The sequence below is a fragment of the Larimichthys crocea genome, chromosome III, assembly GCF_000972845.2.
Source record: "Larimichthys crocea isolate SSNF chromosome III, L_crocea_2.0, whole genome shotgun sequence".
Taxonomy (NCBI): Eukaryota; Metazoa; Chordata; class Actinopteri; family Sciaenidae; genus Larimichthys; species Larimichthys crocea.
Window position 1 is genome coordinate 11,351,456 of NC_040013.1, and position 27,591 is coordinate 11,379,046.

At 45.2% G+C, this 27,591-nt stretch overlaps 1 protein-coding gene across 1 annotated transcript; it reads right to left on the minus strand.

Moving 5' to 3' along the window:
* Nucleotides 1-208: 208 nt before the first annotated feature.
* jag1b (jagged canonical Notch ligand 1b) lies at nucleotides 209-27,288 on the minus strand. The gene is made up of 26 exons (XM_027278045.1): nucleotides 26,905-27,288; nucleotides 26,438-26,743; nucleotides 19,777-19,828; nucleotides 16,999-17,256; nucleotides 16,429-16,489; nucleotides 14,088-14,218; nucleotides 13,867-13,986; nucleotides 12,153-12,266; nucleotides 11,960-12,073; nucleotides 11,754-11,867; nucleotides 11,244-11,290; nucleotides 10,565-10,738; nucleotides 9,978-10,128; nucleotides 8,885-9,049; nucleotides 8,662-8,775; nucleotides 8,413-8,526; nucleotides 8,146-8,259; nucleotides 7,600-7,716; nucleotides 6,824-6,851; nucleotides 6,307-6,392; nucleotides 5,575-5,688; nucleotides 5,374-5,483; nucleotides 3,874-4,113; nucleotides 3,137-3,268; nucleotides 2,736-2,877; nucleotides 209-2,142 (listed from the first exon to the last, which is right to left on the minus strand). Exons 1-26 carry the CDS (start codon nucleotides 26,959-26,961, stop codon nucleotides 1,667-1,669), a joined length of 3,651 nt encoding a protein of 1,216 aa, XP_027133846.1. The 5' UTR covers nucleotides 26,962-27,288; the 3' UTR covers nucleotides 209-1,666.
* Nucleotides 27,289-27,591: the final 303 nt, after the last annotated feature.

Here is a 27,591-nt window from a genome sequence, read left to right on the forward strand (position 1 = left end):
TTCGGGATTGACTTAATACAAAGATGGCTTGCTACAACATAATTAGCTGTAAACACATTTGGATAGAGACCTTGCTCAAGTCTATGATGTCTCTCCAGCAGCAGCTCCCACGCCAGCTGCATGAGAAAGCGTTCATATGCTCTGACATGTTTGGCTTGATGCATCACAGACAGACTCAACTTCCAGAACAAAGACAACTTTAATTCTCTTTTCATACAAAATATTTAATAAATATGACTTTCAAAAATATATTGCCAGATCAACACATAATTCTCAAGTTCATAACACAAAGTCAAAAATAGGACAAAATGTTGCCATGATCTCAAAGGGTTAACAAATGAGATAAAACATGTTTGTCTTTTAAGAGCCTCATTTTTTTTTTTTTTTTAAAGAAACAAATGTGCACAGAAACAAAGCAGATACTTGCCGAGCAAGGCAGTGTATTTCGTCTGATTCTACAGTGTTCCCATTGCCCCCCTACTGTTCAAGTACTCATGGTCTAGCTTATGATATTACGCTGACTAAAGCAGATGGGAATTCTGGCGTGTCATATTGAAGTGACTTGCCTCACAAGTTGGTGAATTGTGACAGCCTTTTGAAATGTGTCAATGGGTTAAACTGAAGCTGCTGAAGGATTTATTTTTTTTTGTTCCCTTAAGTATTAATCCATTAGTGGCAAGCAATATGTCTGCCACCATGTCCGTCCCTTGCAGCAGCCATGATCTTTTGTTGTCCTAACCTCACTTGCCTTCAATCAAGGTCCTGGCAACAAATAATGAAATGTCAAATGTGTGGAAAAAACAAAAGAGAGAGTATTTCTTTCAGGCGAAAAGTGCCCATCCTTTGTCTTATTTGAAATTTGGCTTTGATAGAATGCGTTGAAAAAAAAAAAAAAAATTAAAGTAATTGAAAGAAATGGTAGGCTTCCACAGCTATCAAAACCTTCAAACTAGACAGAACATATAAATAAAAAGGAATGATATCTTAAGGCTCTTGATTATTAAGTTAATAAATCAAATATACACAATGATTAATAAAAAAAATGTACATATCTACATGTTCTAAATCGACACATAAATTCTTCATATTGGCAGCAACTGCTGACATTGAACCCTTCCCTCCCATTACCCCTGCCCCGCCCCCCAAAAATAAAAATAAATAATAAAGTTGATCTTTTTTTTTTTTTTTCTCATTTGACAGTTGCTGAAGTCTAAAGCTGAAAAGGCACTTTCTCCAAAGGGAACTAGAAAGATCCAAACACATACTAAAAGTCATTAGCTCTAGTGTTGAACACGTCGGGTAGTTTTTTAGTCATTGTACAACAATTACACCAAGGAGCCCCTTCCATGTGTCCACTAAATACATTTTTAAAAAGGTGTGTGTGGGGAGGGGGGGGGGACTGAAATGCAGAGGAGGACACTTTCGCAACTAGTTCTACAGTGAAATGTATACCAGTGCCTTGTGTTTCCAGCCAACCAAAGCAACTGTCACTGCCAGTGTAAGCCAGCTTGTCAAAACTTAAATTAACATGGGGAATATCTGAAAATACTGTGGGGTCACGACTGACATGACAGTTTACTAACTAGACATGCCAAAGCTCCCCCGTTTCACCCACCACCGGGGTGTGAAGGCATAAGGCTTGGTTGCGCAGCAACACAGCTGTCTGCTATACAATGTAGTCCATCCTGTTTATGCTGTTTGCTGTCTCCAAGTCTCTGTTGTCCTGTTTATTAGTCCAATTAGGATTTTTGGATGTGGGGTTGGGATTGGAGATGGGCGTCTTCTCGTCCCTCTCCACCAGTGTGTATGCTGGCTGTTTGGCAAAGCGGCCCTTCTGTAAGTGCCTCTCCTTGTCGTCCTCATCCCCCTCAGGATGATTTGTCCTTATTTTGGCAATGATGGAGTTCTTGTTTTCATAGTCTTTGATGGCCACCGTGAGGCCCACGTGCTTCTCTATAGGGTTCTTGATCTGGTTAAGCTGCTCCCGCACGTTGTTGGTCGTGTTGTCCTCTGAGCCGGCGGCCGATGTCCCGTTGTGGTTGCTCTGTTTCCGCCGGCGGCGCATGCACCACAGCAAAATGGAGACCAGCACGAGGACCCAGATGACGATGAACATGGAGCTGAGGAGTGGCACTAGGTAGTCTGATGGAAGAAATGAGGACAATTGCAAGTCAAAAAGATGTGTAAGAATAAAGACCCAGTTAAACAATACACAAAAGATCTTAGTACAGTACTGCATCAAGGCTGCTAAATCATTAGCATGCTTTTCCCAGTGCAACCTGACCTCTGAGCCCTGAACAGGGAGGAGGCTGTTTCTATTTGGCCGTGGCGGCAGTCTGCTGTCACTGTGTTGATGAATGGTGGACACATGCGGGAGTCTTACTAGTCACAGTGCGAGCCAATCTAAAGCCACGTAGCCAAGCAGCTTGATTTTTTCCACTGAAATTTTGGCTAGATTCTTTTTAAGCTCCATTACAACTGCCATGAGATGGCAGACCTGGGAGGCCTGAGTTATGTGGGAGGTAAGGAATTATTTTTCAGAGACGCATGTTTTCCTTTGGTGTTCTGCATTGCTGTCATATTCTGGGCTTGGCTCTATCTCATCAGGTCTTTTCAAAAAAAAGCACACACACACACAAAAAAATAAAATCCTCCCACCCATTTATACACATGACATGCAAGTGTGTGCAAGTCTGGAGAAATTCACAGGCAACAATCAGACACTCGGTTCATACCAGTTTTGCTGGGGCTTGGCACGCGCACCTCCGCAATGGAGGTGATGATGGTACTGTTCCCGTTCCGTTTGCTAACTAAGTCGATTATCCTGTCTGTGATCTCTTTAATGGGGCTCCGGTCTAAGCGATGGTCCTCGGTCGACTACAATGATGAGAAGAAAGAAGAAATCTGTTGGTTTAGGTTTAAATTCTAGCATGTCTGCCAATGATTGTGTTTACTTGCGGTAAACTGACGACACAAAACAACCAAATCTAAATCCACCACATATCCCATTAAAACACATCTTAATGCTGTTAAGAATGCACCCCACAGGCTATAAATCAAAGGGGATTTTTCTTGAGTATGCATTAATACAGGCAGACAAACATATGGCAGTCTGGGACTGGGAGGAGGTACTTACGATGCAGACGTGGATCTCGTTGCTGGCTGAGAACGAGGGGTCACAGGTTATGGACACAGAATGCTCCAAGGAGAAATTCTTCACTACGTACAAGCGCCTCAGCTGCTTACACACATCCTCCACAGTCAAGCTCTGAACACGAAGAAGAAATGAAGCAAATGTTAATGCACATGGAAAAATAGAGGACAATCAAGACAAAAAATAAAAAAAAGGAAGAGCTAGGCCTGTATTGGCAGTTGGTTCAACAAGCTATCTGGTCGGGATCCACCTCATTTAGATTAAAGACTACAGGCTCATATGCTTGTCACTATCTGCTGTCATGCTTGTTAGGGAACTGGCGAGTGATGATCCTATTTGGTGACAGAGTCGCCAGTGGTCCTGTTCAGCTCAAATCCATATGATCCTAAAATTAATCTTGCAATGTGGTTGGGTTAAGAGCGGATTGGCAAAGCCGTGAAAGCTTGGATGCAGTCAACAAAAAAACAGGGAGAAAATAGAGAAACGGTCCCACATTTTTTTTCTTACTAGAGCACATTTAGATACATTACTAAAGTGTTCAAGAGTCTTAGACCAGAAATCCTTTTGCCAAGGATAGATGGTTGAGCACTTCTGGTAACCTGATCTTTCACAGTTAGCTGCTCCCATTCATTTAAGAGTGGTGGTAGCGGAGAGCCATGAAAAATGACCCCAAAACCCTTTAATTCAATCTCTCCCCTACTGATGCCTAGGTAACTCACTCGAGGCATGGTCTCCTTGTTGAAGGTGAAGGTGATGTTGGCGCAGCTGTTGTCCTGGTAACTGGAGCTGGGGTGGCATTTGGTGGAAGGCGGGGGAGGGTTGGAGCGCCAGCACTCGCCAAAGCCGAGGCAGGGCTTCACAAAGCAGTGGCCCTCCCTGATGGGGATGCAGCTCTGGCCTGAAGGACACCCGCCTCGACCTTTGGCACCCAGATGGCATGACGTAGGACCACATGACATCTGGAGAGGAAACATAAAAGGAGAAACAGTGTTGAGATAGTGTCCATGACTTTCCATTAAATTAAATATATATAAAGTGGACAGACTGATTATTCAGAAATTCATGAATTGTGTTCATAGCACAGGATGATGTTTACCCACAAGATAAACCATTATAACCTTATAGTGCTCTCCTGACTAGGGGTACAAACAGGTCAAATTCAATTAATCCCATACTTTGATTTATGACAAAGTCCCAGCAGAACTTGTGAGCATGTTAATGCACACTAATGTTAACACTGAGCTCAAACCACTGCAGTGCCTAATTACCTTCTCACAGACCTGCTAGTGTGGCTGTAAACTGGATATTTTTAGTATAACATGAAAAAAACCTTCTCAAATGTCTACAAGCAGCTGCACAAGAACTTAGCCTACACAAATTAGTCTAAAACTAATCAGTTTCTTATTTTAAATCAGAATTTTGCTTCAGTTTCACAGTACTGACTGAAATGTGTCCGTAGCACCAGAGATTCTAAACCCAGCCCTAAACAGGACTGTAAACAGATTAGAGTAAAATAAGATCAATGGCACCAGTTTTCCCAGTCAAGGACAATAGTGGCTCTGTGTGTATTATTAATTTTGCCCCACTGCATGTCAAAGGATATGCTTCTGTAATCTGCATGAAACACACAAGCTCCTGTTTGCCCAAGTACTGTAAAGCCCACATAATTTTGTTCCCATATCAGACTATGTTTAACATGGCAGTCTGTACCTTACAGCCCTGGATCATTTTCACCTCATGATGCATTTTATTCCTGAGGGGAGCAGTATCAGTGAGGCCCCATTGTTCATCTGGTGGTTGCAGGAGAATGATAGCACTACTTCAGGCCTCTGCTGTATATCCCCATATCTTCGCCCAGTGGAACTTTGGGAAAATTCAGAACTGGCAACTGACACCAGTTTTCTAACAGTTGCATTGTGTTTCTTTTCAAAACAAACTGCTTCATCTCTGTATGGAATCTGACACTCCCAAACCAACTCTGCCCTGTGTGTCAGTGTTGTTGTGGTTGATGGTGGCCCTACCTGGGATCTCTGAAGTTGGTTAAGTTTTGCCGCAGACACGACCTTTGATTTATTACCACTTCCTGCACGGTTATTCTCCACAGCCCTTCTACCATTAATAAACAATGACATCATGTGCTTCACAGTTGTATACAGAGCTACCATAAACACTTCACCTTGACGTCACTTTTGAAGCAGAGTACATTTGTTTAGACATACCTTTGTGCACACAACTTTCCCATTGGAACAGTGGCAGGTGTTGCAGTCATCGTCCCATTTGACTCCATCAGGGGTGACGTGTCCGTTAACAGAACACGGTTTTCTTGTCACTGTGTTAAAAAAACCCAACAACAACCACAATATTAGAAATGTGATCACACAAGGTGCGTTTGACCTTCATCATCTTGTGAAGACTTATACCTTCTTGACAGTGAGGACCGGTCCTGTCTGGTGGACACTGGCAGCGATATCCGTTGATCTCATCCACACAGGTGGAGCCAAAGGCACATGGAGAGGACTGGCACTCATTAATATCTGTCACAAAGCAGAAGAGCGAGAGGTAAGAAACAGCCCCCCTTTTGGAATAAAGAGCACAGCCAGACAGCGCACAAATATTGGGTTAAGAAGTCAGCACACAAATCTAATTCCTAGGCTAAATTCACTGAGGTCATATGTCATTTGAACAGTACATATACACACACACACACACACACACACACGCACACACACACACGCCAGTTAATCAAAAACAAGCAAACATGCTTTAAATCAGCCCTGGACGTTTTCGCCCCATGTAGCTTTATTAAAGGCAGCATCATTAGCAGGTATGCAGGAGCTAAAGGCTGGACTTAGCAGAACAAAGGGTTTGCAATGGGAAAGAATGTGGCCATCTGAAAGCCTTTAAGAGGGAAAACAATCTGTGTAATCAGTGTCAGAGAGCATGGCTGATTAGCTGTTGGCCTGCTAAGCCGGTTTCCCCCTGGGACAGCAGTAAGGCCCGGTGGAGTGACACCGAAATGGCTCGGCCTGGCCTGCAGCCCAATGCACAGATAATTGCCCGGCTAGACCTTCCACTTGGAGCGACTGTGACGGTCCTGTGGCCTGGACCTCCTCTAACAGGGATCAGGGAGGAGTGGGAGGGTTAATACTCACTGATCCGACAGTCTGGACCAGCAAAGCCTGCAGCGCACTCGCAGCGGTACCAGTTATCCCCGTCGACACAGGTTCCGCTGTTGTAGCTGCAGAAATAAAATAAAAAAGGGTTCAGTTTTCTACATCAGGATACCCCCAGGATTGTTTCACAGACAGACATCTCTCCACTCTGCTTTCGAACCATTTCAGGCTGGAATTTTCTCACCAGTCAACACAAAATAGCAGTTTCTCAAAAAGCAATTAAGGCAATCAGACTTGTTCTTTTTATTGGACAAGTGTGTATGGGTTTGGGAGTGAGCTCCAGCGGTGTGTGGTTAAATAAGAGTCGCGCCTGGGAGTTCACAAAAGAGGTTTAGCTGATTGCATCCCAGGAATGACAGGGATGGGTGTATGCTGCCTGGTTCTCAGCCGAAACACGACGAGAGAGAGAAAGCCCGCAGGTGAGAAGCTACGATACAGGAGGAGCAGCCTGTTTACATCTGTCCAAATCTATAGGAAATGTTTGGCTTCCACTTACCATGGGTGGGGACTGCAGTCGTTGGTATCTGAAAGAGAAAAAAAAATAAAGAAAGGGAGGGAGAGACAGACAGAAAGTAGTGAGTGTGTTATTTTTTTTTGACTGTTTAGTGCACATGACAGCCAACAGAGCACGTCTGAACTTGTGTATGCAGAGGCGTGTTGGGCCGGTCGGCCCAGACTCAGCACTGCCTGATTACTGTGCCCTATTAACAACATAGAGCAAACAATCGAGTCGGCTCTCACCCTCAAAAGAAATGTTCCCGGCTCTTCCACCCACCCCACCAGCACCACAGACAACACCTCCACACCCAGATTCCCACCCCAGCTGTTTTATCCCTCCCTTACAAAAGTCTGGGAATTTATGTTTTGGAGTACATGCGTACAGGGAAGCCAGGAAAATGGAGGAGGGCTGTAGAACAAGCCGACATGTCACTGTTTGGACAGGAATGCAACGACGAGAGGGGAGAGAGGGGTGTGTGTGTTGGACAAGGAGGAGGGCGGAGAGGGTGAAACATCTGTCTCCACTTTCCTGAGCCCCTTTCTCCCTCCTCCTTCTCTTTCTCCTCTCATGGCCGGCAGCAGCCAGGGAGAGACGAAAGAGATTAAAAAGAAAAGAAAAAAAAAAAAGTACAGATCAAGAGGGGATGGGAGAGTCTGATTTAATCAGATGCAGGACTTCACCTCTGCACTAGGTAGCAGGAGGTTTATCATCATTTAAGAGCAATAACTGTCCAGCATTATCCCATCCGGCATTCCCCTTTAAAGAACACTTACTCTGGGTGCACGTGGGACCCTCCCAGCCTTCCTTGCAGACGCAGGTAAATGACTCCCCAGTCACCACGCAGGTACCTCCATTCTCACACGGGTTTGGAAGGCAACTTGAGTTTTTGGCTGAGAAAGACAAACAGAAAAAGTAACTTTAGAAGATTATCGGTAAAATCAGCACTCATAAACCTTAAACAGTCTCAGGGGACCTGCTGTTGGTTTGGCCTTTTTTTGGTCGGGTTTCCGTTTTCTCTGAAGGGAGTCTGCATTCCATGACTCTGAAGTGTATTGTCAGTGCAATCTGGGATTTTAAGCGGATATCTGTCAGCACTCACGGGAGAGGGAGAAATGGGCAAGGAGGGAGATGGGGAAAGGAGGGAGCGTTGACAGAGTGAAGGGATAAAAACTGTTTGTGGACCTCACAGATCTGACAGATCTGATTAATATCCGAGACAAGATGGAGCTCTCCCACAAAGCAATCCTCTGAGCGTGTGTGTGTGTGAGTGTAAATGAATATGAAACATTAAACCAAACCACTGCAACTGTGTGACTCACCTATGTTACATGTTGTGCCCTCCCACCCTGGGGAACACTTGCACTGGAACGTGTCGCCCTCGTCGTGGCAGGTGCCTCCGTTGTTGCATGTGGCTTCGTCGCACTGACTTTCACCTGCAGGAATCATTTGAGACCTTAAGTTGTGTCCTTAGATGCGTCTTAATAAAACTCATACTGGATAGAACATTGGGTAATTATAAAGCACATACCATGAGCCTGCACAGACAAACTACATGGGTGTGGAAAAAACAAAAATAAGGCTCTTACGGGAGTGGCATGTCTTTCCCTTCCAGCCATTCTTGCACTCGCAGAAGAAATCAGTCACCAGGTCTCGACATGTCCCTCCATTATGACAGGGGTTGGTGCTGCAGTCATCAATGTCTGGTGGAGACATTGACAGGACGGGAGTGTAATTCATGTGGTTCATACAAAACATCAAACGGTTTTCATGTTGAAGTGTGGACTGAACCCATGAGGGAGATGTGGGTTTATTGAAGGTCACAGGACACTACTCACTGATCTCGCAGTGATCGCCCTCCCAACCGTCGCCGCAGATGCACTGGTACACACTGACTTTGTCGATGCAAGTGCCTCCATTGCGGCACGGGTTACTCTCGCAGTCATTGATGTCTGAAATTTGTACAGATCAGAAAAATGTGAGATCAAGAGCGTTCTTTTATTTCGCAGAGGCACAGGACGATATATCATGATTTCTTGTGCGTGTGGAATCTGGTCTTACTCTCGTGACAGTAGGTGCCTCTGAAGCCCTCCTGGCACTCGCAGCTGAACTGGCCCCCGGCCTGGCTCCGGCAGCGGCCGTGAGGTCCACACACATTCGACGAAATGTAGCGCTCTCCTCCCGGTGTGCTGTTGGATGCCACGGCGACAGTGCAGCTGTCAATCACTGCAGAGAAAAACAAAACAGTTTAGAGGGTGAAACTGCTGACGAGGCCTGTTTGAACAAACAGTTGTTCCACGTCACTAATATGCAGCTTGTGTCTTCCAAGCAATAAAGAGGGAGTTTTACTTTATTGCTTTCTTGTCTGTTCCAAGAGACAAAGTGAGTAACCCTCTGGGATCCTATCAATGGCTTTTGCAATGGTGGGCGATTAAGCCGAGGGTTAACAAAGATAATTATAGATAATTACACCAAGAAGGTGGTTAAAAATTCTCATCCCCAGAGAAAAACAGTATCGGGTAAAAGAAACAGAATGATAAAAGAAACAGCAATAAGCTGTTATGCTTTCACAAGCAATTCAAAGTGATGTTTTTCACTCTGCGCTGAAATCCCTTCCTTTCCCCCTGTCTGATCAGGTTAGGAGAGTTTGCTCCCCTGTAATCACTTAATTCTTGCCAAGAGCAGAAAGAATCTCACCGTCTGGTATCTGACTCCGTGGTTGGTCCACTCACTCAATTACACACATATACACACAGAAAAATGTGCACATTCATTGAGGGGGAAAAAGAAGAGGTAGCCCACCAAGTCATTACCAAGAACACACACAGTGCTATCAGCCTTTTGCCAGATTTTCAAGGAACTCAGAGGAGGGGAGAATCACTGGAAAAGCTTTGCTGAGGAGATGGAGAGGGGTGGGGGGGCATTCATCAAGGGAGCTACACTCTAAACTGCACACCTTGGCCAAGAAACTTCAGTGCATGAAACTAAAATATAGGTATTGCCCTCATGGGAGAAGTGTGGGCAAATGGTGAAGACCTTGCCTTATTCAGCATTTTACTGGAGCACGCTACACAGATCGCCTTACAGAAACGTTCTGGAAATAAAAGTCGATGAGCTAAATTATTATGCTCGTTATTGCGGGCTGGAGACGTACCTTTACATGTGGTGGTGCGACAGTGGTCTTTAAGGTGAGAGCAGTTTTTGCCCTCGTAGTCTTCTGGGCAAGCGCAGTAGTAGTCGGTGGCCAGGTTGAAGCAGGGTGCACCGTTCTGACACGGGTTGGGAGAGCAGTAATCGATATCCAGCTGGGGCAGAAAGGTATTGAATAGAGAGCGGTGAACCTGATAGCTGACATAGTTTCTGCTACACTAAACAGAGCAAAACCCACAGCATCCTCCCTACAGGCTGTGCCAGGAAACAACACACGCACAGCGCTTAGAGGAAGGGGAAAAACAAGGCAGAGACATAGGAGCCGTCCTCTGAGTCTGGGCTTCAGCGCTGAGGAATGTATCCCGCTGTAGCCAGGAGCAGCTTCAACAAAGCACTCCCTTTTAAAAAGGAGGACTGTGGAACAACAGCCATTTAGGAGGGTGGGGCAGGAAAACTTTACAACGAACCCAAAGATACAGCAATGCTGGCAGAAAAGGGGCAAGGGGGGGGCCTAGGGTTTAAGATGCTAGATGATAGCAGGGAGGATGCGTGCTTAATTGTGTGTGGATAGTGGTGGGAGTCGTGTCTCACCTGGCAGAGATTTCCTGAAAAGCCAGCCAGACACAGGCACTGGAAGCCGTTCACTTCGTCCTGACAGCGCCCGCCGTTCAGGCACGGCGAGCTCGCACACTCGTCGATGTCCCTCTCACAGTGTTCGCCGGCAAAGCCAGGGGGGCACATGCAGCGATAGCCGTTTACCAAGTCCTGAGGGAGGGAGGGAGAGAGAGAGAGGGAGAGAAACTAGGGTTAACCTCGTGCAAACCACAAATTTGATTAACTGCTTTGACAGGGTGGGGTCCAAACAATAACTGTCAAACCAGAGCATAGGACGAAGAGCAAGGCTGAGGAGAGGGGGGGGTACGACAAGTTTGGGGGAACATTATCAGAGCTGCGCAATTATTTCAACACATTTTCCTGGCACAGGCTCAACACAATAATGTTTATGGTAATTCGATCTAGTGTGGTAAAGAAACTTGTGTGTCCCTCCCTTAGAAACCCCTCTGAACCCACTCCCCTCAGATTTTATTTCAGAGAGGAATTCCACAACAATTCCAGTCGATTTGGAGAGAACGCTTTACAGCAGCTATTTATATAACCGCTGTAAATGTCTCGGGCTTCAAGAAAAAGACATAATAAAAACAAACAAACAAGCTGGCAAACAAAACAGTCATACCAGATAAAGCTGGAGAGTTTTTGACCTAACACGTACCTTGCAAGTTCCTCCATTCTGGCACTGGTCCTTGCAGTCGTTTATATCTGCACAGGGAAACAAATCTGAAGATTAATTCTGAACAGCTTGACTAAATAGCCTGTCTTTGAAAACAAGTCTGTGCTTTATGTTTCCCATGCTAGGGGCCTTTAAAAACATTGTCTGAGTTCGAAGGCGCTCTGCAAGAGTTGGATAACGTGGCTCCAAAATCAGTGCAGCACAGAGCATTGAGCAATCCTGCTCCTGCTCGACTGCTGCCAAGTGAAACTAGTCCTGGGATTGTTTTGAGCCACCTCTAATCACCACAGCTTTGGCCACACACAGGCCTAATAATGATACAGCAGATTCATTTACGCTGTAGGAAAAAGCTGCATTGCTCTGTTTGCTTTATGCCTTCATATAACAGCTTCAATTCAGCCTTTACTGAATGAACACAGAAAGAAATAACAAGCAGGCCGGAGCTGGACAGGTGTCCTGATCCACAGCTGCAGCTGACAGCCTTCAACTCACTGATGTCGCAGTTCTGCCCCTTCCAACCAGGGACGCACTCGCAGAAGTATGCACCAATCAGGTTGCGGCATGAGTTGGCATTGACACAAGGCTTGCTCTCGCATTCGTTGGCATCTAGGGAAGGGAGAGGAAGGGTTTGTGGCATTTGCATGTGCAGTTGACAGCCGTGAAGTGGTGGAAAGAGGAAAACAGAGCGGCTGGCTCACCTATCAGACACGTCTTGCCTGTCCACTGTGAAGGACAGTGACACTTGTAACCGTTAACCAGATCTTGGCACGTTCCTCCGTGATTGCAGGGGTTCGGAGAGCAGTCGTCAACGTCTAAGCAGAGCAAAACAATTTGGGTTATTATTTTTCTACGTCTTAACAATGAATGGGTGCTGGTTGAGTGCAATCTTACTGATGGTGCAGGAGGGGCCGCTCCAGCCTGGTGCACACTGACATTCGTAGCCTTGACTGGTTTCTGAACAGCTCCCTCCATTAGAACATGGATTTGACAGGCAGGCATGTTCCGCTGCAATGAGAAAGAACGTTTTTGAAAACAGGTCACACACACACACACACACACACACACACACCCTTATGAGTCATTTTAAAGAAGGGAAAAAAAAATTATCCACCCTTGGATACTGCTACTGTCAATTCATGACACTTAATTTATGTTGGATGATCACCTGGTGATCTAATTTAGATTTGCGCTTTTTGGCAGCTGTTGTGAGAGTATTTCACTGTGACATTATGTGGTCTACATTTGCCATCTTATTCAAAAAACAAATCAGATGCAAAAATGCATTTCGGCTTCTGATTCTCCCTTGAAAGCCTCACGCTCCTGTCAGCAGGAAACACCCAGGGGGTTGACTCCTTCCCTCACCCATCACCGACCGACCGACCCCCCCCCCTTTCAACTGCCCCAAAAATCCCCCCCATCTCACTCTCATTACCCGCCCGGCAGACCACAGCACCAGGAAATCATCTTTCATGCTAAGTTGACCTGACCAACGCGCCGTGACTTCCCTCTGACTCCCCGCCATTCTTCTTCTGAGAGGCGGCACAAGATGAGAGACTGGCGGGAGGGCTAGCGGGAGAGGGGGAGCCTCTGCTATGAAGTTTCTCTTTTATGGACGAGTGGGCCCCAAATGAATCAAAAATGAATGATTCACTCTGGGAATAACTAAGCTGTTAGTGGTGATCAGTGGACGGTTTTTGGTATGCTTCGGGGAGGAGGGAGGGGAGAGGATGCGGCGATGCACCCTGGGGACTGTGTGTTACAATAGCCTGACGTATCCCCTGGTCTGAGGACCTCCTGTTACGAAGGGCACGGTTTCCTGACATCTCTGCAGTTAAGCTGTCAGCACCCCGCGAGGCTCAGATTTAATGAGGAAAAACCATCATCTCCATGGTAAGTGTTCGCAGCAGCTGAACCTTAGCACCACACCCATCTGTCTCGAGTGCTTGAAGAGCGGAGGGATGACCGGCCCCCGAAGATCAAACTGGTGGATTACCTGACTTGGGGGCCACTCACGCTGGAGTGGAAACAGATTATTGCCAAGTTACCACCTCCTCTGATTACAAACTCAAGGCACCTCTGACCCTTTGTCTGTAAGCTCAACGAGCCCAGAACCTTCCCACTCATTATGACTGCAAGTTGGAGTCTGAGACCCCATGAGACTAAAACTCCATTTTGTTTGCCAAAACAATTTAAGTAGTCTTGAAGGGGCAGCCAGATTTAGTATTGCACTTCCATAAAGTTGGGGGACAGATTAAACAAAGAATGGTCAAAATATAAAGCAGCAGAGCACAAGATATTCTGACCTCTAAGAAAACTGGTTCCTGCATTTTCCATAATGCAACTTGATAGCCTTTTATTAGATCTTCCACATCTGGTTAATACCCACATCTTTCAAACACCACAACCCCAGTTCATAATGCAGCCTTTCTGGTAAAAATTTAAAGTTTCGAGCTCAATCCGATACCCTTAGGATGTCAGGAGTAGTACCCATGACAAGTAAAACTGAACTTTGGTTTTGTAAAAATTGGTGGAATGCCCTTTGAAGCGCGCTAGCAATAAGTTGGCATGACTAGAAGTTATCTTGCAGAACATCACAAACTCTTACCTCGCTCACAGTTGGCACCAGAGTAGCCCTCAGCGCAGGTACACTGGTACTTGTCAGGTCCTGTGTTAATGCATGTCCCTCCATTCAGGCATGGCTGGTGAGTGCCACAGTAGTTCAGATCTGGGGAAAAAAGGAGCGTTTCACGCTGGTTTTAGTTTGTTTTCACACAACATGGGCTGCTCCTACAGCGACTGCAACTGAAATTGGAGACGGGAATTAACCTTTATCGCATAGGTGGCCGCCCCAGTTGGTGTCGCACAGGCACTGCCACGGCTCGACGCAGGTGCCGTGTACGCAGCCGGGGTGGGGGATGCACTTGTCGCAGTACTGGCCCTGCCAGCCATACAGACACCTGTAAGACACACAGAGAGCCATGCGGTCAGCCTCGCACACAAACAGAGAACATTCAGGCATATTCACAAAATCACAGCGAGGTCAGATAATCCCTGTGGCCACTGAACATGCCAATATCTTAATCTTCTGTTTATTCCAAATTCCTTCACAAGCGATAGGAGCGATAATCTGAACTTAATGAACCACACTTTAGCATATACAGCATGGAGCTGCATAAATGAAACAAACAACAGAGGCAGTATTCTTGCTCACAAACTGGGCTGCGTCTTAAAAAGACCACAAATGAATCTTAAGTAGCAGGGTGTTTATGCAACAGCTTTTTAACAATACTTGGGGGGCAGGGAAACAGAGGAGTATTTAGCATTTTACCAAACAGAAAAAAAACAAAACAAAACACTAAATTACAGTTCCATTGGGACCTTTAGCACAGCTAACATTAGCATGCGGCCAGACGCTCCCTTTAACAACACTGTGCCTGTGGCTTGGCAGTAGTGACATCCTCGCAGAGAGAGAGAGAGCGAGAGAGCGGAGTGTTCAGCCCTCCTCTAGGCTGTTACACACTGTTGCTCATCCTGGTTCCCATGAATCAGGAGTCATGGCTTGGGCCCCCAGGCAGAGGAGTGGAACACAGCTTGCTGACCACTCAAATGTCCAGGTCCATAATTACCCTGATAATGCTGCCCCTTTTTTCTTCCAGGGCTCCGTAATTAAGACGGCAATCCAGCCTGACTGATAAGCCCGCTCTGTGAAAAAAAAAAAAAAAGGTGGCGAGGTGGCGATACAGTTGCTGCTGTGGAGCCCGGTGACAGGAAACACAGTGTCCCCTCTGGGGGAGCGGCGCGCTGATTAGCTCCAAGAAACGGACGGACTGTAAAAATAAACGCGGTGGTTAAGTAAACCTCAGTCTGTGATTAAAGAGGCTATTCTTAAAAGTGTGCTAATCCTTCTCCATGAGAAGCGGGGCAGGATTCCCCAGCATGATCCCTAATCATTTACAGTTATTACACAGCCAAATTACTGGGGAACGTGACATTACATTGAGGAGCACTGGTAACGCACATAAAGATTGTAACCCTGAAAAGAATTGGTATGTTATGGCTGCACACTTAATGTTTTGCGAACCAATTTTCTACTGTGGCAATCCTGGTCCACAGGTGCACTGTTATTACCCTATTGGTAACAATGAAAGCTGAGGGCGTCATTAAAACTGCAGCGCTTAAACAAAATCCCACGGAGCGTCATTAGCCGTGGCTTTGCTGACATAAAGTTTGTGACAGGGAGGCTGCTGTTGCCTGCAGCCAATGTTGCTATGTACTGCTGTTGTTTAACACTGCAGCCCAACGATGGGAAACTCACTTGGACTTAAGTGACTCAAACAGTAGTAGAGCTTGCTTGGAGAGTTTGTTGGCACAGCGCTTTAAATATAGCCACACCTGTACAGAGACTAAAGCAATTCAACCTCTTGTTCTGCCAGTGGCCACACAAGCACTTACAAGAAACCTGATGATGTCAAAAGCATGGGAAAAACAACAAAGCTGCGGCACAAAATGAACAAACCTGATCGTCCCTGTGCTTGATTTACAGCCAAATCAGACAACTAAGAAAGCAACTAATGCCTGAGCTGTGGGAAGAGTCGGGCAGTGCAGGGCCTCCTCCAGGATGAGGATGAGATACAACTGTTAGTGCACACAATGCCCCGGCTCTGATATCCATCTGCGCCTGGCTTTTCCTCTGGCTGTGTGCATAAACAGCATTAGGAAGCCATTAGCTACACAAACAATACACTTTAAGGCTCATCCGAATGTTACACATGATTTGACTGATAACGCTTGCTTCATTAGAGCGAAACACATACGCTACATTTCCAACGTGCAGTCTTGGCATGTGAGCCTCTCCCTTTTCCTCATAACTGGCAGTTCTGGACCAAAGCTCCACGAGAGATTTGCAGCTCAGCCTGCGTCTCCGCTAAAGTCCGGGCACTGATAGTCTCTTGGCCAGAACACCAGGCACGTACGGGGAAAGATCCATGCCATGACAGAAGCGGTGCTTGGACACAATCCCTACATATCTGACTGATTCTGGCACCAGCCTCCAGAAAAAAGTAAAAGGCACTTAAACAAAATCATGTTTGACATTTTACATAGTAAAATGCGGTAAAACCATTGATAACAGAGTAATAAATCATACCGAGCAGCGTCTGTCACTTACTTGCATCCCCCTGGCTCCTTGCATGATCCATGTTCAGTGCTGCAGCCTTGTCGACAAATAGCTAGAAGAGGAGGAAGAAGAAGAATCACTGCCTGCCAACTAGAGTCAAACTTAGTTTCATTTATTTATTTAATTATAGAAGTAAATTATATAATAACTGCACTCTATGACATTTTAGCCAGCGAGAATAAACACTGCTGTCAAACATAAACAATCAAGCAGGCCCTACCATATAAAACAGTAACACATATATTAAGTGGTTTAATGCCTAGGCTGATTTCCTGGAGGTGAAAGTTTATTCCTGGTCATACAGGCAATGAAATGCTTTATTTGAATGGTAAAGGAGGTGGAAAAGGCTGAGAGAGTGCAGAAACAAAGTCCTCCATTCAGTACAAACCACGCAACAGACAGCATATCAGCATGAATCACAAATTACAGTCTGGCTGCTGGCTTTAGAAGACTCATTCATAGTCATGAATAATAATGCCACTGTCTCAACCTGCCATCTTGATCAGCATTTCCATTTCGAAGTGATGTCATCATTACACGCTGCCTTTAAGCAGGGCTTACCTGTGTTGCAGTCAGGTCCAGACCAGCCTTCAAGACATGTCTTGTTTCCATTGTAGTCGCATGTGTAGTGCCCGAAGAACTCATCTCTTGGCCGACAAAACTTGTTGCAGCCGAAGCCGTAGTAGTGCTCGTCACAGCTGACCCGGATCTGGTACTCGAACTGGGCCACGGGGCCATTGTGAGTCAGCTTCTGCCAATGCGGGCTGGGGTTGATCATACCGGAATGAGAGGCTTTCTCTATCAACTTCCCATCTGCACCTAAAATGTCAATTTTGACACAACACAGAACAATATGAATTTAGTGTTCAATCAAATGTTGAAGGCAGGAAAAGAAAAGTGGAAAGCAGCAGCCTACATTATGCATTTTGGGGGTTGCAATGTTTTCCGTGATCATACAGTGGGAACCCAAAAACGCCCCAAGAATTCTGACACAAATTGCAGAAGATCTCTTAGATAGCAGATTATATGTAATTAAAGCAACTATGTGTGCTGGAGAGGAAGGAAAGTACGAGGAGGAAATGCAGAAAAAAGGAAAAGGCTGCCTGTAATGAGCACTCTTAACTGCTTTTTTTCTCACGCTCCCTCTCCAACTCTCCTTGGTTGGTTTCTGATTCTCAGGTTTACAGCTTGAGGATATTACTGGTCTCAGATGCTGCCCTCTGCATCTGCTCAGGCGAGGACAGAACCGCAGCCGCCATAAATTACAGTGTTGAGGACACCGATGCCACAGTCACTGCTGGGAAGCCTGCCAGTGTGCCATCAGCACTTTTTCCAGGCTGCCTTTCTCACATACATTCTTGTACTAACAGCAACAGTCAAAAGAGGTCTTGAGTCAACTTGTTTTCACACACTTACAAGCATCTATCTAAACCTCGGATGAGCAGTCCAGCCTATGTTGTGATTGTGCTTTAAGAGTTCAAAAAAAAGAATACACCAGATTTATTTTCACGTCAAACATGAAGAGGTCACGGCTCTGTCAAACGGGCAAGGACTGACCTGGGAGACACGGGCTGTGATGAAACGCAACGCAAACACACTAACAGTCAGCAAACAGGCTCAGCGCCATCTCCAGAACCCACACTGTACACATGCATACAAGCCCTGCGCATTAACACCACTCATTCACTCGCACACGAAGCACTCGCTACTTGATATCTAAATCTTCCACCTGGGAGAGAATGAAAAATGTGTCACCGTTGTTATTTACTGCACTCACATGAGCAGAGGTGGCTGACCGCTGGGTGAATCGCTCCTCTGTGTAGTATGATGCAATGCAATGTAGTGGGTGGGTGGGGAGGGAGGGGGGCTTGCGGTCATTTATTTACTGTGGTGTGTATAGGGGGGTCAGGGGTAGGGGCACGCTGAAATCACAGTGCCCGGTAACATTTCGCAGTGGTCTGGAATCCAGTGCTCAGCTGTGTGGCATTTCTCTACCGACTGCTGGCCTGCAGTGTCAGGAGTAGCACATCCTTACTACCTGCTGCCTGGCTCGGGGATAAACATAAATCAAGCACGCTTTATAAAGCTTAAAAAAGGTCATGCTCGAGCATCAAATTCATGTTAAGGGAGAAGATCTAAACTTTTAAGCTGTAAAAAAAGAGAATATTGTTCTTAAACGCTGATAGAAAATTCATTTTTTTCCCTCATCTAAAAAGAAGAGATCTATAAAAATCTATAAAATATTGATTTTTTTAGATTTAGTTTTATAATTTGGATTAGGCATCAGTTTGCATTTAATATCAGGCAGGATTGTCACAAAGTCTGAAGCTCTTAGAGCTATGAGCTAGCCTGGTGGAGCTCAGAGGGGCTTAACCAGCATTGACTGTGTACATTCAGGCAGCTTTTCACACCAATGCCCTAATAGCTCTCTGGGGAGCGGCAAATACAGCAGAAAAGACCGAAACCTTGTTGACCTCGAACAGACCTGCATAAACAGGAATGGGATAAAGCCCTCCCCTCTGCTGGAATCACCATGCTGTCGCCAATCTGACCGCCGACCAGCAGGAATCCCAGCATAGTTAACGGCACAAACCGAACCTGGCAACCAGAATTTAGATTCAGCACGTTACTGCAGTGTTCTTCCCACGTTCATGGGAAGAACGCCTGCAGCCTTCGAAGTGCACATTAAAAAGACTTCCACTGCACATGCTCAGTCTGCAGCCCACCTGTGCCCGAGGTAACCTACGGGGCAGTGTAGCTCAGAGGCCTCGCCCCCCCCCCCACACATTGTGACTGCGGGCAGGTCGTAGTGCAGAGCTGGGGCGGCCGGATGAACTCTGTGTTTCACGCCTCAGTGACAGTGAGACAGTGTGACCCCGACCCTGGCTGGCAGCACCTGCCATCAGTCATCGGCCAAATGAAAACATTTTCATAGTGGGGCAACGTGCCCCCCCCCTCTGTACTCCTCCCCTCCTCTACCTCACCACACTTCCTGCTCTCTGTCTGCACTGCCCCCTCCTTCCACCGACTGCCCTGTCCCCACTTTTTCCTTCTTCTTCCCCCTCGCTTCCCTGTCCTCCTCTCCCGCCTTACAGGCACCTGTCAACACACTTTCTTAACAGAGACACACACACACACACACACACACACACACACACACACACACCCAGTGGACCATGTGGAAGAGGGCAGGGAGTTCAGGGAGGATAAACTTCCTTTTCTGACCTTCAACACGACTCCTCCCAGACGTTGCCGTGAGGGAGAGATGGAGGGAGGGGGCAGAGACAGAAAAGAGAGGAGGAAGCAAGATGGAGATGCCAGACAAAGACAAATACTCACCACTGGTTTCATTGTTGAAGTCCACTGCCTCCACTATCAAAGTGTAGGACCTCTGAGGAAGACAAGACAGAGATAAAATCAGTGTTAGCCAAGAGCAGGACCACTGCATCATCAAACAAAACTATTCAACCATCAGTATTTCATAAAAAGAACAGTTCACATCCTTTTGTTTGTTAGTTACCATGAAAACTAACTAGTTCCAGAGTTTCCTCTAAACAAACACATTTTTTCCCTTCCTAAATTTAGAATTTTCAATAAAAATAAAAAAAAATCCCCCAAAAGAACAACTTTCCAGTTTCCCATGACCTCACCAGCCATGCCAATGAAGTTTCATCTCCCTCTCATTGAGACGGCTCACAACAAGGCCTCGTACAGAAGCTGCTCGCTGTTAACTTAGAACAAAGGTCCCCGTTGGTCTGATTAAAAGAGGATAAGCTTGCGGCGGTGCAGAGGTCTCTGCGTCGCAACATTAGGATGACAGACACATGGGTCTGGTCTAGCCGGACACCCACCCAGCAGGAGGGTGTCTGATTCGCCAAAAAACAGCCAGATATACAGGCTGCCCAGGGCACACTGTCGAATATTGGCTAGTATAAGCCAAAACAAAAAAATACCACAATGAAAAGGATACCTCACCCTGAAATGCCTAAAATATGTCTTCATCTCAGCCACAGTAACCTTGCTCTCGTTAGAAACTGTTTTTCCACATGTTTATAAAATGTGGCGAGAAGTCGGTGGATGATTTCCAGTGTTCTGGGAAAGCACAAAGTCTATTCTGTTTTGCAATGTATATCGGATTTTAAACTTTATGATAATTTAGAAACCTCTGGTGCCATAGGCTCAGAATGCGAACTGCAGTACGTAAGGATACTGCTTTTTAAGCAAAATGCAGCACAGGCAGAAAAAAAAAAAAGAGAGAGAGCGAGAGAGAGAGGGAGACAAAAAAAAGAAGTGTATGTGACGGATGGCGAGGCATGGAAGGAGAGAACGAGAGAGACTGAATGAGTGCTACACTCCGGAGGGCCTGTCTTGATTTCAGCACTCCCGAAAAACGCTTTGTCCGATTCAGGGTCGGTAGCGCTCACACCAGTATCAGCTTACACATTCACACTGGCCTGTGCTGGAGTCATGAGGGAACGAACAATGTGTCTGCGAGCGCACATGACAGACTCAGGGAGAAAGTATGCGATTGGGAGGAAAGTGTAATCCACTTACAGTGCTCGAGCATCCACTAGAAACACCTACTTGTTATATTGACACACATGCTTGCCCCTTGCAGCGCTGCTAGGAGGCATTTCAGAAATTCTGCATCGCCGCTGTGGCCCTCTTTGCCGCGATGACTTCATGGTAAACAAACCTGCTTGAAGGAAACCCCCTGTTCGCTTTCCATACAAAGAATAAGAGCATGACTCACTCCTGAGCAGTTTTTCTTTTTCATAGCTTCACCTTGTTTTTTCAGGCTTTCAACTTTCCATCTTTCCAGGAGCCATTTGTCTCATCCTTTGCCAGTATGTCACAGCAATCAGGGCAGCTATTGTTTGAAATGCAGGGTTCATCAGAAACACGGTCTTTACAGTACATTCTGACTCACAATTGGCTGAAATCACTTAACATAGAACTCGAGTAAGTGAGTCAGTGGTAATGTGATACCTAATCATCCACTCCTATGACCCAACCTACAGCTAGTTATATTAACATTAAGAACAACAGTCCACTGGGTTCTCTTCAGGCATTTAGCAGTATCATGTTATTGCTTTGATGTTCACCTCATGCGTGTAGAGCACCTTTGCAAAAGAGCTTTAGCGTTCATTTCCCATTGGGGAGGTCATTTTTCCAGCCTGCACAACTGCTCTTGAATGCATCATTGCAGTATGTGCACTCCCAGCTGAATGTCAATTCCACTTACACTGTTTTGGGTTGGCGCCACCCAAAATACATCCCACATAGTCTGCGCAGTGCGGTAAACCTGGTGAGCTCATCCTAAAAAAAACAGGAACTCAAATGCAGCATTACTGCACACATGAACTGAGTAAATTATCACTCAGAAATATTATTAGTCACAACCACGTCAATTTAACAATGACTAACAATGACTAATATGAGAAGCCGCAAATGGAGAAAAAGAACTTATCAGAATTTGTACTTTACTCTCAAACTATCCAAACACGTTTGAACATTATCTTTTTACAGGCAGTTACTTCTGGAGGATTTATGGATCCCTGCCAAGTGAAAACATAAACAAGCCCGTTTTACCTGCTACACAACGAAACTTCACATTGTGTCCAGAACTAATGGGATAAAAAAAGAAAGGGGAAAAAAAAAAAATCATTAAACCGCTTTGTGGGCTGTCATCAACAGGCACAAAGTTTAATGGGTTTCTGGCTGATTTCTTTAAAGGCTATAAGAGCATGACAACACGCCCAAATCTTGCACGATTTGGACTTGCCTCAACATGGAAGCTGTTGCAGCACTGTGATCATCATCAACACCACAGACTGATCACGTATTAACACTACATAAACACGATTGAAGAGCCACACCATAAAAAGTTCATTTAAAAACACAGCGGCCTTAGATAAGAATGTTTACTACTCACCTACATGTCTCAAAGTTTCTGTGATTTGACATCTTGTAACCTACAGCTGAAGATACACAGGCTTTATATTAACAAACTACAATGTCATAGTGGCTTGATCTAACAAGAAGCCTCGCCATTATTGGATGTTTAGTGCCAGACCAAATAACTGCTTCCAGAAAGTGAGATACCCCCGACTCCTCATTCACTAACACTCCATAACTCCCCAGCGGTTATCAGCTTGGAACCGTCTGCCACTGCCAGGTTCACTTTTCCCAGGCTCCCAGCTGACTCACAACTTCTTTGAACTACAGCGTGCGCACGCACAGACACACACACACACACACACACACACGTCCAAGTGCAATAAGTATGGCCATATGTCTTCTTATCTTTCCTGGCCAAGCAGACACTGTCCGACAGACAAGCAACATAAGCGATAAAAATCATTCCAGTTCGAATCACAATGACTTGCCAAAGAACACTACTGAATCCTCTCAGTAGGGGAATTTTCCCCAACACACACACACACACACACACACACACACACACACACACAGACACACACACAGACACACACACACACACACACACACACCTTAACTCAAAATGGATTTGTACCATTACAAGGCAATCAAACTAAATAAAATAAAAAGGTATGTCTCACGGAATAACGCAAAAGAGCCAAAGGTCTAAATAAAGGCAAGGCAGAAACAGATTAGGCTGTCCTAGGTTTACACTCAGCACAGAGGAAATGTCAACAGTCCAGTCAAAAGGATGTTGACCTTCTGTATCAGTTTTCCTGAGTCAATCACTTCAGTAGTATCAAACTGAGATCTAACCAATGATTGGGATTGCTAAGTAACACACCCTGTTTTGCCATACAACCCAGGCTCAGTCCTAACCCAGAAAACTCCCACAATCAGCCTAAAGCCAGACTACACAGATGGACTGAGGGAAGAAATGCGATGTTTGCCAAGAGATTTTCATCACAACAAGAGAAACAATGCTATATGATCAACAGCTCATTAGATATGCTGTAAAGGTACATCAGCCTGGGGGTATGACAGAACCTCACCCCGACGAAAGAATTTCACCTTTTGCCAAGTACAACAAGAGACATGGCAAACAGATTTTGGTTCTCTTGAAAAGCAAACAAGATCAAAACATGAACCCGGGACCAGGAATGAAAGTCACATCAAGCATTTAACTAAATAAGCAGCCAATCATCTGTCCTTTGCAAGGGTCACTAACCATTAAGGGAAACAATAACAGGGCACAGGTGATCCAAATTAAATTTATTTTCTATTGATGGCATGCTTCCATACAGCTTGAAACAACTCTGATAAGCAGTGAGGCCATTATGTAACGTCAAACTGACACAAATACGTTAAAAAAGTCCTTGTTCAAAGAAGAGGACAGGGTGAGGTAGAGAGAAAAAAAAATAGGAACAGAACACAGTTCTTTCTCCTCTTTCACTTGAGTAATTTGCACGTAACTGCCACATCAGAGCAGGCTATATAAAACAAACATGTCATTACTACCTTCAAGGCTTAGCTGCTTATTGTACTCACCTGATGCCGGTTCTCTGACAGCTCTGAGCTGTCAACAAATCAGATATGTTCAAGATCTGAGAGGACATGTAAGATTAAAATGTCATGATAATAAATACGGATTAAAAATAAAATCAGATTTGAGGGTTATTAGGGTGCTGATCAACAAGATTAGTCAGGACGGAAACTAGTTGACAAATTAGCTATTAAGTGCTTGTAAAAGCTCAGTCTAAAAAGAATCGACCCAATCATTTTCCTTGTATAGGTGTACCATGAGTAAATATGCTGAGGTGGCCACAGAGGCAAGGTCACAGCCAACTTCATCACTGCTGAGTCTACTACAACTGCTTCCTGTTGCTTGCCCTGTGCTGGCATTACAGCTGCACTGCCTCTATTATGCTCTGTAATCCTCACTGTAGTCAACGAGGGCACACCATTGTCCCTGCTTGATACACTGTGAGGGCCCTCACTTCTGTGGGATAAAAGCACGATGCAGACATTGGTGAATCCATACAGGGCTCTACAACAGCGATGCGCTAATGTCCAGCCGACAGCATTCAGCTGGACGCCTGGCTCTTGCCCTACCTGATCTGAGCACATGTGTGTAGCCTCATTAAGTGCAGCAGTTACTGTGGGTGGCAAGGTTAAAGTGATGAAATGCCTGGGGTCCAACCGAGCGTGACTTAAACAAAGCCCTTGGCCTGGACAAGAGGCCAACTTCATGCAGCTCACAAGAGAGGATGAAGGAGGGGGGGGCTCCATGAACTCAAGAGTACCCAACAACCCAATTGCACCACACTGCCATCTGTCCACAACAGCCAATCAACTGATGAAAAGGACAAAGAGTGATATCATACCTAACCTGACGATTGTGAATGTGCACTGAAGTAAAACACTTGAAGTGAAGGATGAGAGAATCTAACGAGTGGTTCTTTCCCAAATCTCAGCCTGCGTTCCTTAAAACTAGTAATTTAATACAAATACAGTTGATTTCATTGACATGTGAGGTTTCTTAATTGATACATCCACACAGCACAATAGAAAAGCTTCAACTTTTCTGCAAGTTTGACTGGAAATATAACCCCCCCACGTCCCTCCAAGAACATGACAAGAACAGCCTCTGTTAGTTCAACACATGTAGGTCATGTGGAGTACATTTTATCAACACGTCAGGAAAAGAAAAGGAGTAAAGCTATCCGAGTCCTCAAACTTGAAATGGCACCAGGTTTTCATTTCAACGTCAACAAGTGCTGTTTTCAAGTAGGAATGATTTTCAACTGGTAAGATGAAACTAATCTAGCTCAGAGCGTTCATGCCAACTTAGTGCTGCCATAGAGTGAAAACAAACAGAAACCTTTGTCTTAAAAAAAAAAAAAGAAAAGAAAAAAAAAGGTGTGAGGCGCCAGTGTCTAAGTGGAGAGCAAATAAAAACTACAGAACATATCAAATTGCATGCTACCCTGCTGAGAACATTGTTTTACTGGCTATTGGATCATAGAGAAAACACAAATCTAAATGATCTGTCTGCCCCACAGGTAACACAAAAATGAAAAGGCATAATCTTCCAGTTCTTTCACTTATTCGGGCTTTTTGAGGCCATCTCAGCACATAATGCTTGAAATTACAACAAGAACTTCCATCAGGATTGAGGTAAAAATAGCCTTGATGTAATTGGACACACACATACCAGTGGACTGTGCCTTTCACCCATCAGGCACAGTGGAGGAGTTTGCGGGCCAAGCTGTGGGGCCAGTCAGTCTGTGTGCACACACAAGTCCTGCTTTTTTCACCACGGGCGAAATGTGCTCCAGCATGGCAAATCATATCTCTCACACAAGAGCTTCAACACTCACACAGGCCTGCCAGGCCCCCATTTATTTACTCTACAAAGAAGAGCTGACACTTGAGGAAACCAGAAAGTTGGTTTTCACTCTGAAGTTACAGGACTGTACAACATGAGCAGCTGCCAGGGGGGGGGCAGAGGAGGGGAATGCAGCCGCTCACCAAACCTAACATATCAACTTTTTATTTGTTGGATGAAGCCAGACATAATGTTTATGAGGAACATTTCATGAACGCATTGTAAAAAAGAAGCTTCCCACTGATTTACAGTAGAACACACTTTCAAAATGTTTTTTCTCTTAATGTTTATTATTGTTTGTATTATTGTTGTTCATACTGATGGTTATGTGGTGGTTTGAACGGTTTTCTTTAGAGATCTCCCACTGGACACTGAGGTTTTATTCAAAGTCGTTTAAACAGTATTTAGACAGAATAAACAGGTCTAGGCCTGATGGGAGAAAAATACCTGCACCTGGTTAATTGGCGCAGATAATGAGGAGACCTCTAACGGATAATTCACACTTTAAAAAAAAAAAAAAAAACCTTTCAAACCACTTTTTGTGAAATAAGAATGAGTGACGGACAGTAATTGCACAGAATTACCCTGCACACATTATTATCTCTTTTTTGTGTTTTTGCTTCAGGAAACTTTTTTTTTTTTTTTTTTTTTTTTTGGAAGACTCCAACTCACCGGCCAGGCAAAACTGAAGGGCAAAACTATCCTGGATTTGTCATTCCTGACAGAGCTCTTGAAAGAAAAGGTATTCCCTCCGAGGACAGGCGTAGATCCCATTCCGAAGCTGCAGGGCCCTGCAGCAGAAACTCTGGACTGGTATTCCTTCAGGCAAACTTTAAAAAACGTATCGCACTCGTCCCGTGTGCATTTTCTATCCGCCGTGTTCCGTGTGCCATCACAACACATGCCGTTCAGCAGCTCTCCGTTAACATTGTGCATCGATAAGATTTGCAACTCGAATTGTCCGGATCCCTCTGACACCTGTTGAAGACAGAACAGTGAATGCAATTGGGAAAAAAAACAACAACATTACATAAAGGACAAAACAAAAAAAAAAAAGTTGAGCGCCATCGCAATAACTGCATGTAAAAGTGAAGCGATCACAATCAAACAGTTGAACCGAGTGACCCTCACCCACATACCTTCGTGAGAAAGCAGAGTAAAAAGGCAACAACGACTGAGCCCCGTCTCAAAATCATGCCTGCTGTAGCCACTCGTTTGTACTAGTCGTCTGGCCGACACACGGCACCAGAGCTCTCCTCTGGTTTAAACATGCACGAGTGGGAAACAACACTTTAATGAGCCGGAGCACAGGTTCTACATTCATAGGAGACCTCTTCTTCCTGGTATGTCCCTCAGCCTCTCCGAGCGTCTGCTCTCCTTCGTTTATCCGACTCTTTCCACTTTGTTGTGTAGAATAAAGTTTTCACACAGTGGCCATGCGGCAATCGAGCCCACTGCTTGCTTGTTTGCTGACTGACTGAGTGACTGACTGACTGCTTGCCCAGAGCTGGAGCTGGATACACAAGTTCAACACAGAGGGAGTGTCTGCAAAGCTCCGAGACTCCATATTCATGAGCAGGACGCAGTGAGCCCGCCCCTCTCTCACATTATGAGAATAATCATACTCTAAAGAATACTCTTATTAAAGACTCTCTGGCAGTGGCGTGGTGGAAAATAAGAGTGGGAATAATCTATGACCTGCAGTCATATTGATAATCATAAGTCATCATCACAACCACAAACATAACTTAAATATATTTTCAGAGTTGTACCTCTCCATATCTTCTTACATCCTACATTAGCTGCATACTCCACTCACCACAATT

What these genes read in the sequence shown, in the direction of transcription:
- jag1b (XM_027278045.1), bottom strand. Translation starts at nt 26,961, where the DNA reads ATGATTTTGAGACGGGGCTCAGTCGTTGTTGCCTTTTTACTCTGCTTT. An exon ending in TTTCAGGAAATCTCTGCCAG is followed by an intron (nt 10,129 to 10,564) that starts GTGAGACACGAC and finishes TTTCTGCCCCAG; the next exon opens with CTGGATATCGATTACTGCTC. An exon ending in GCCAAGCCCCAGCAAAACTG is followed by an intron (nt 2,143 to 2,735) that starts GTATGAACCGAG and finishes TTCTTCCATCAG; the next exon opens with ACTACCTAGTGCCACTCCTC.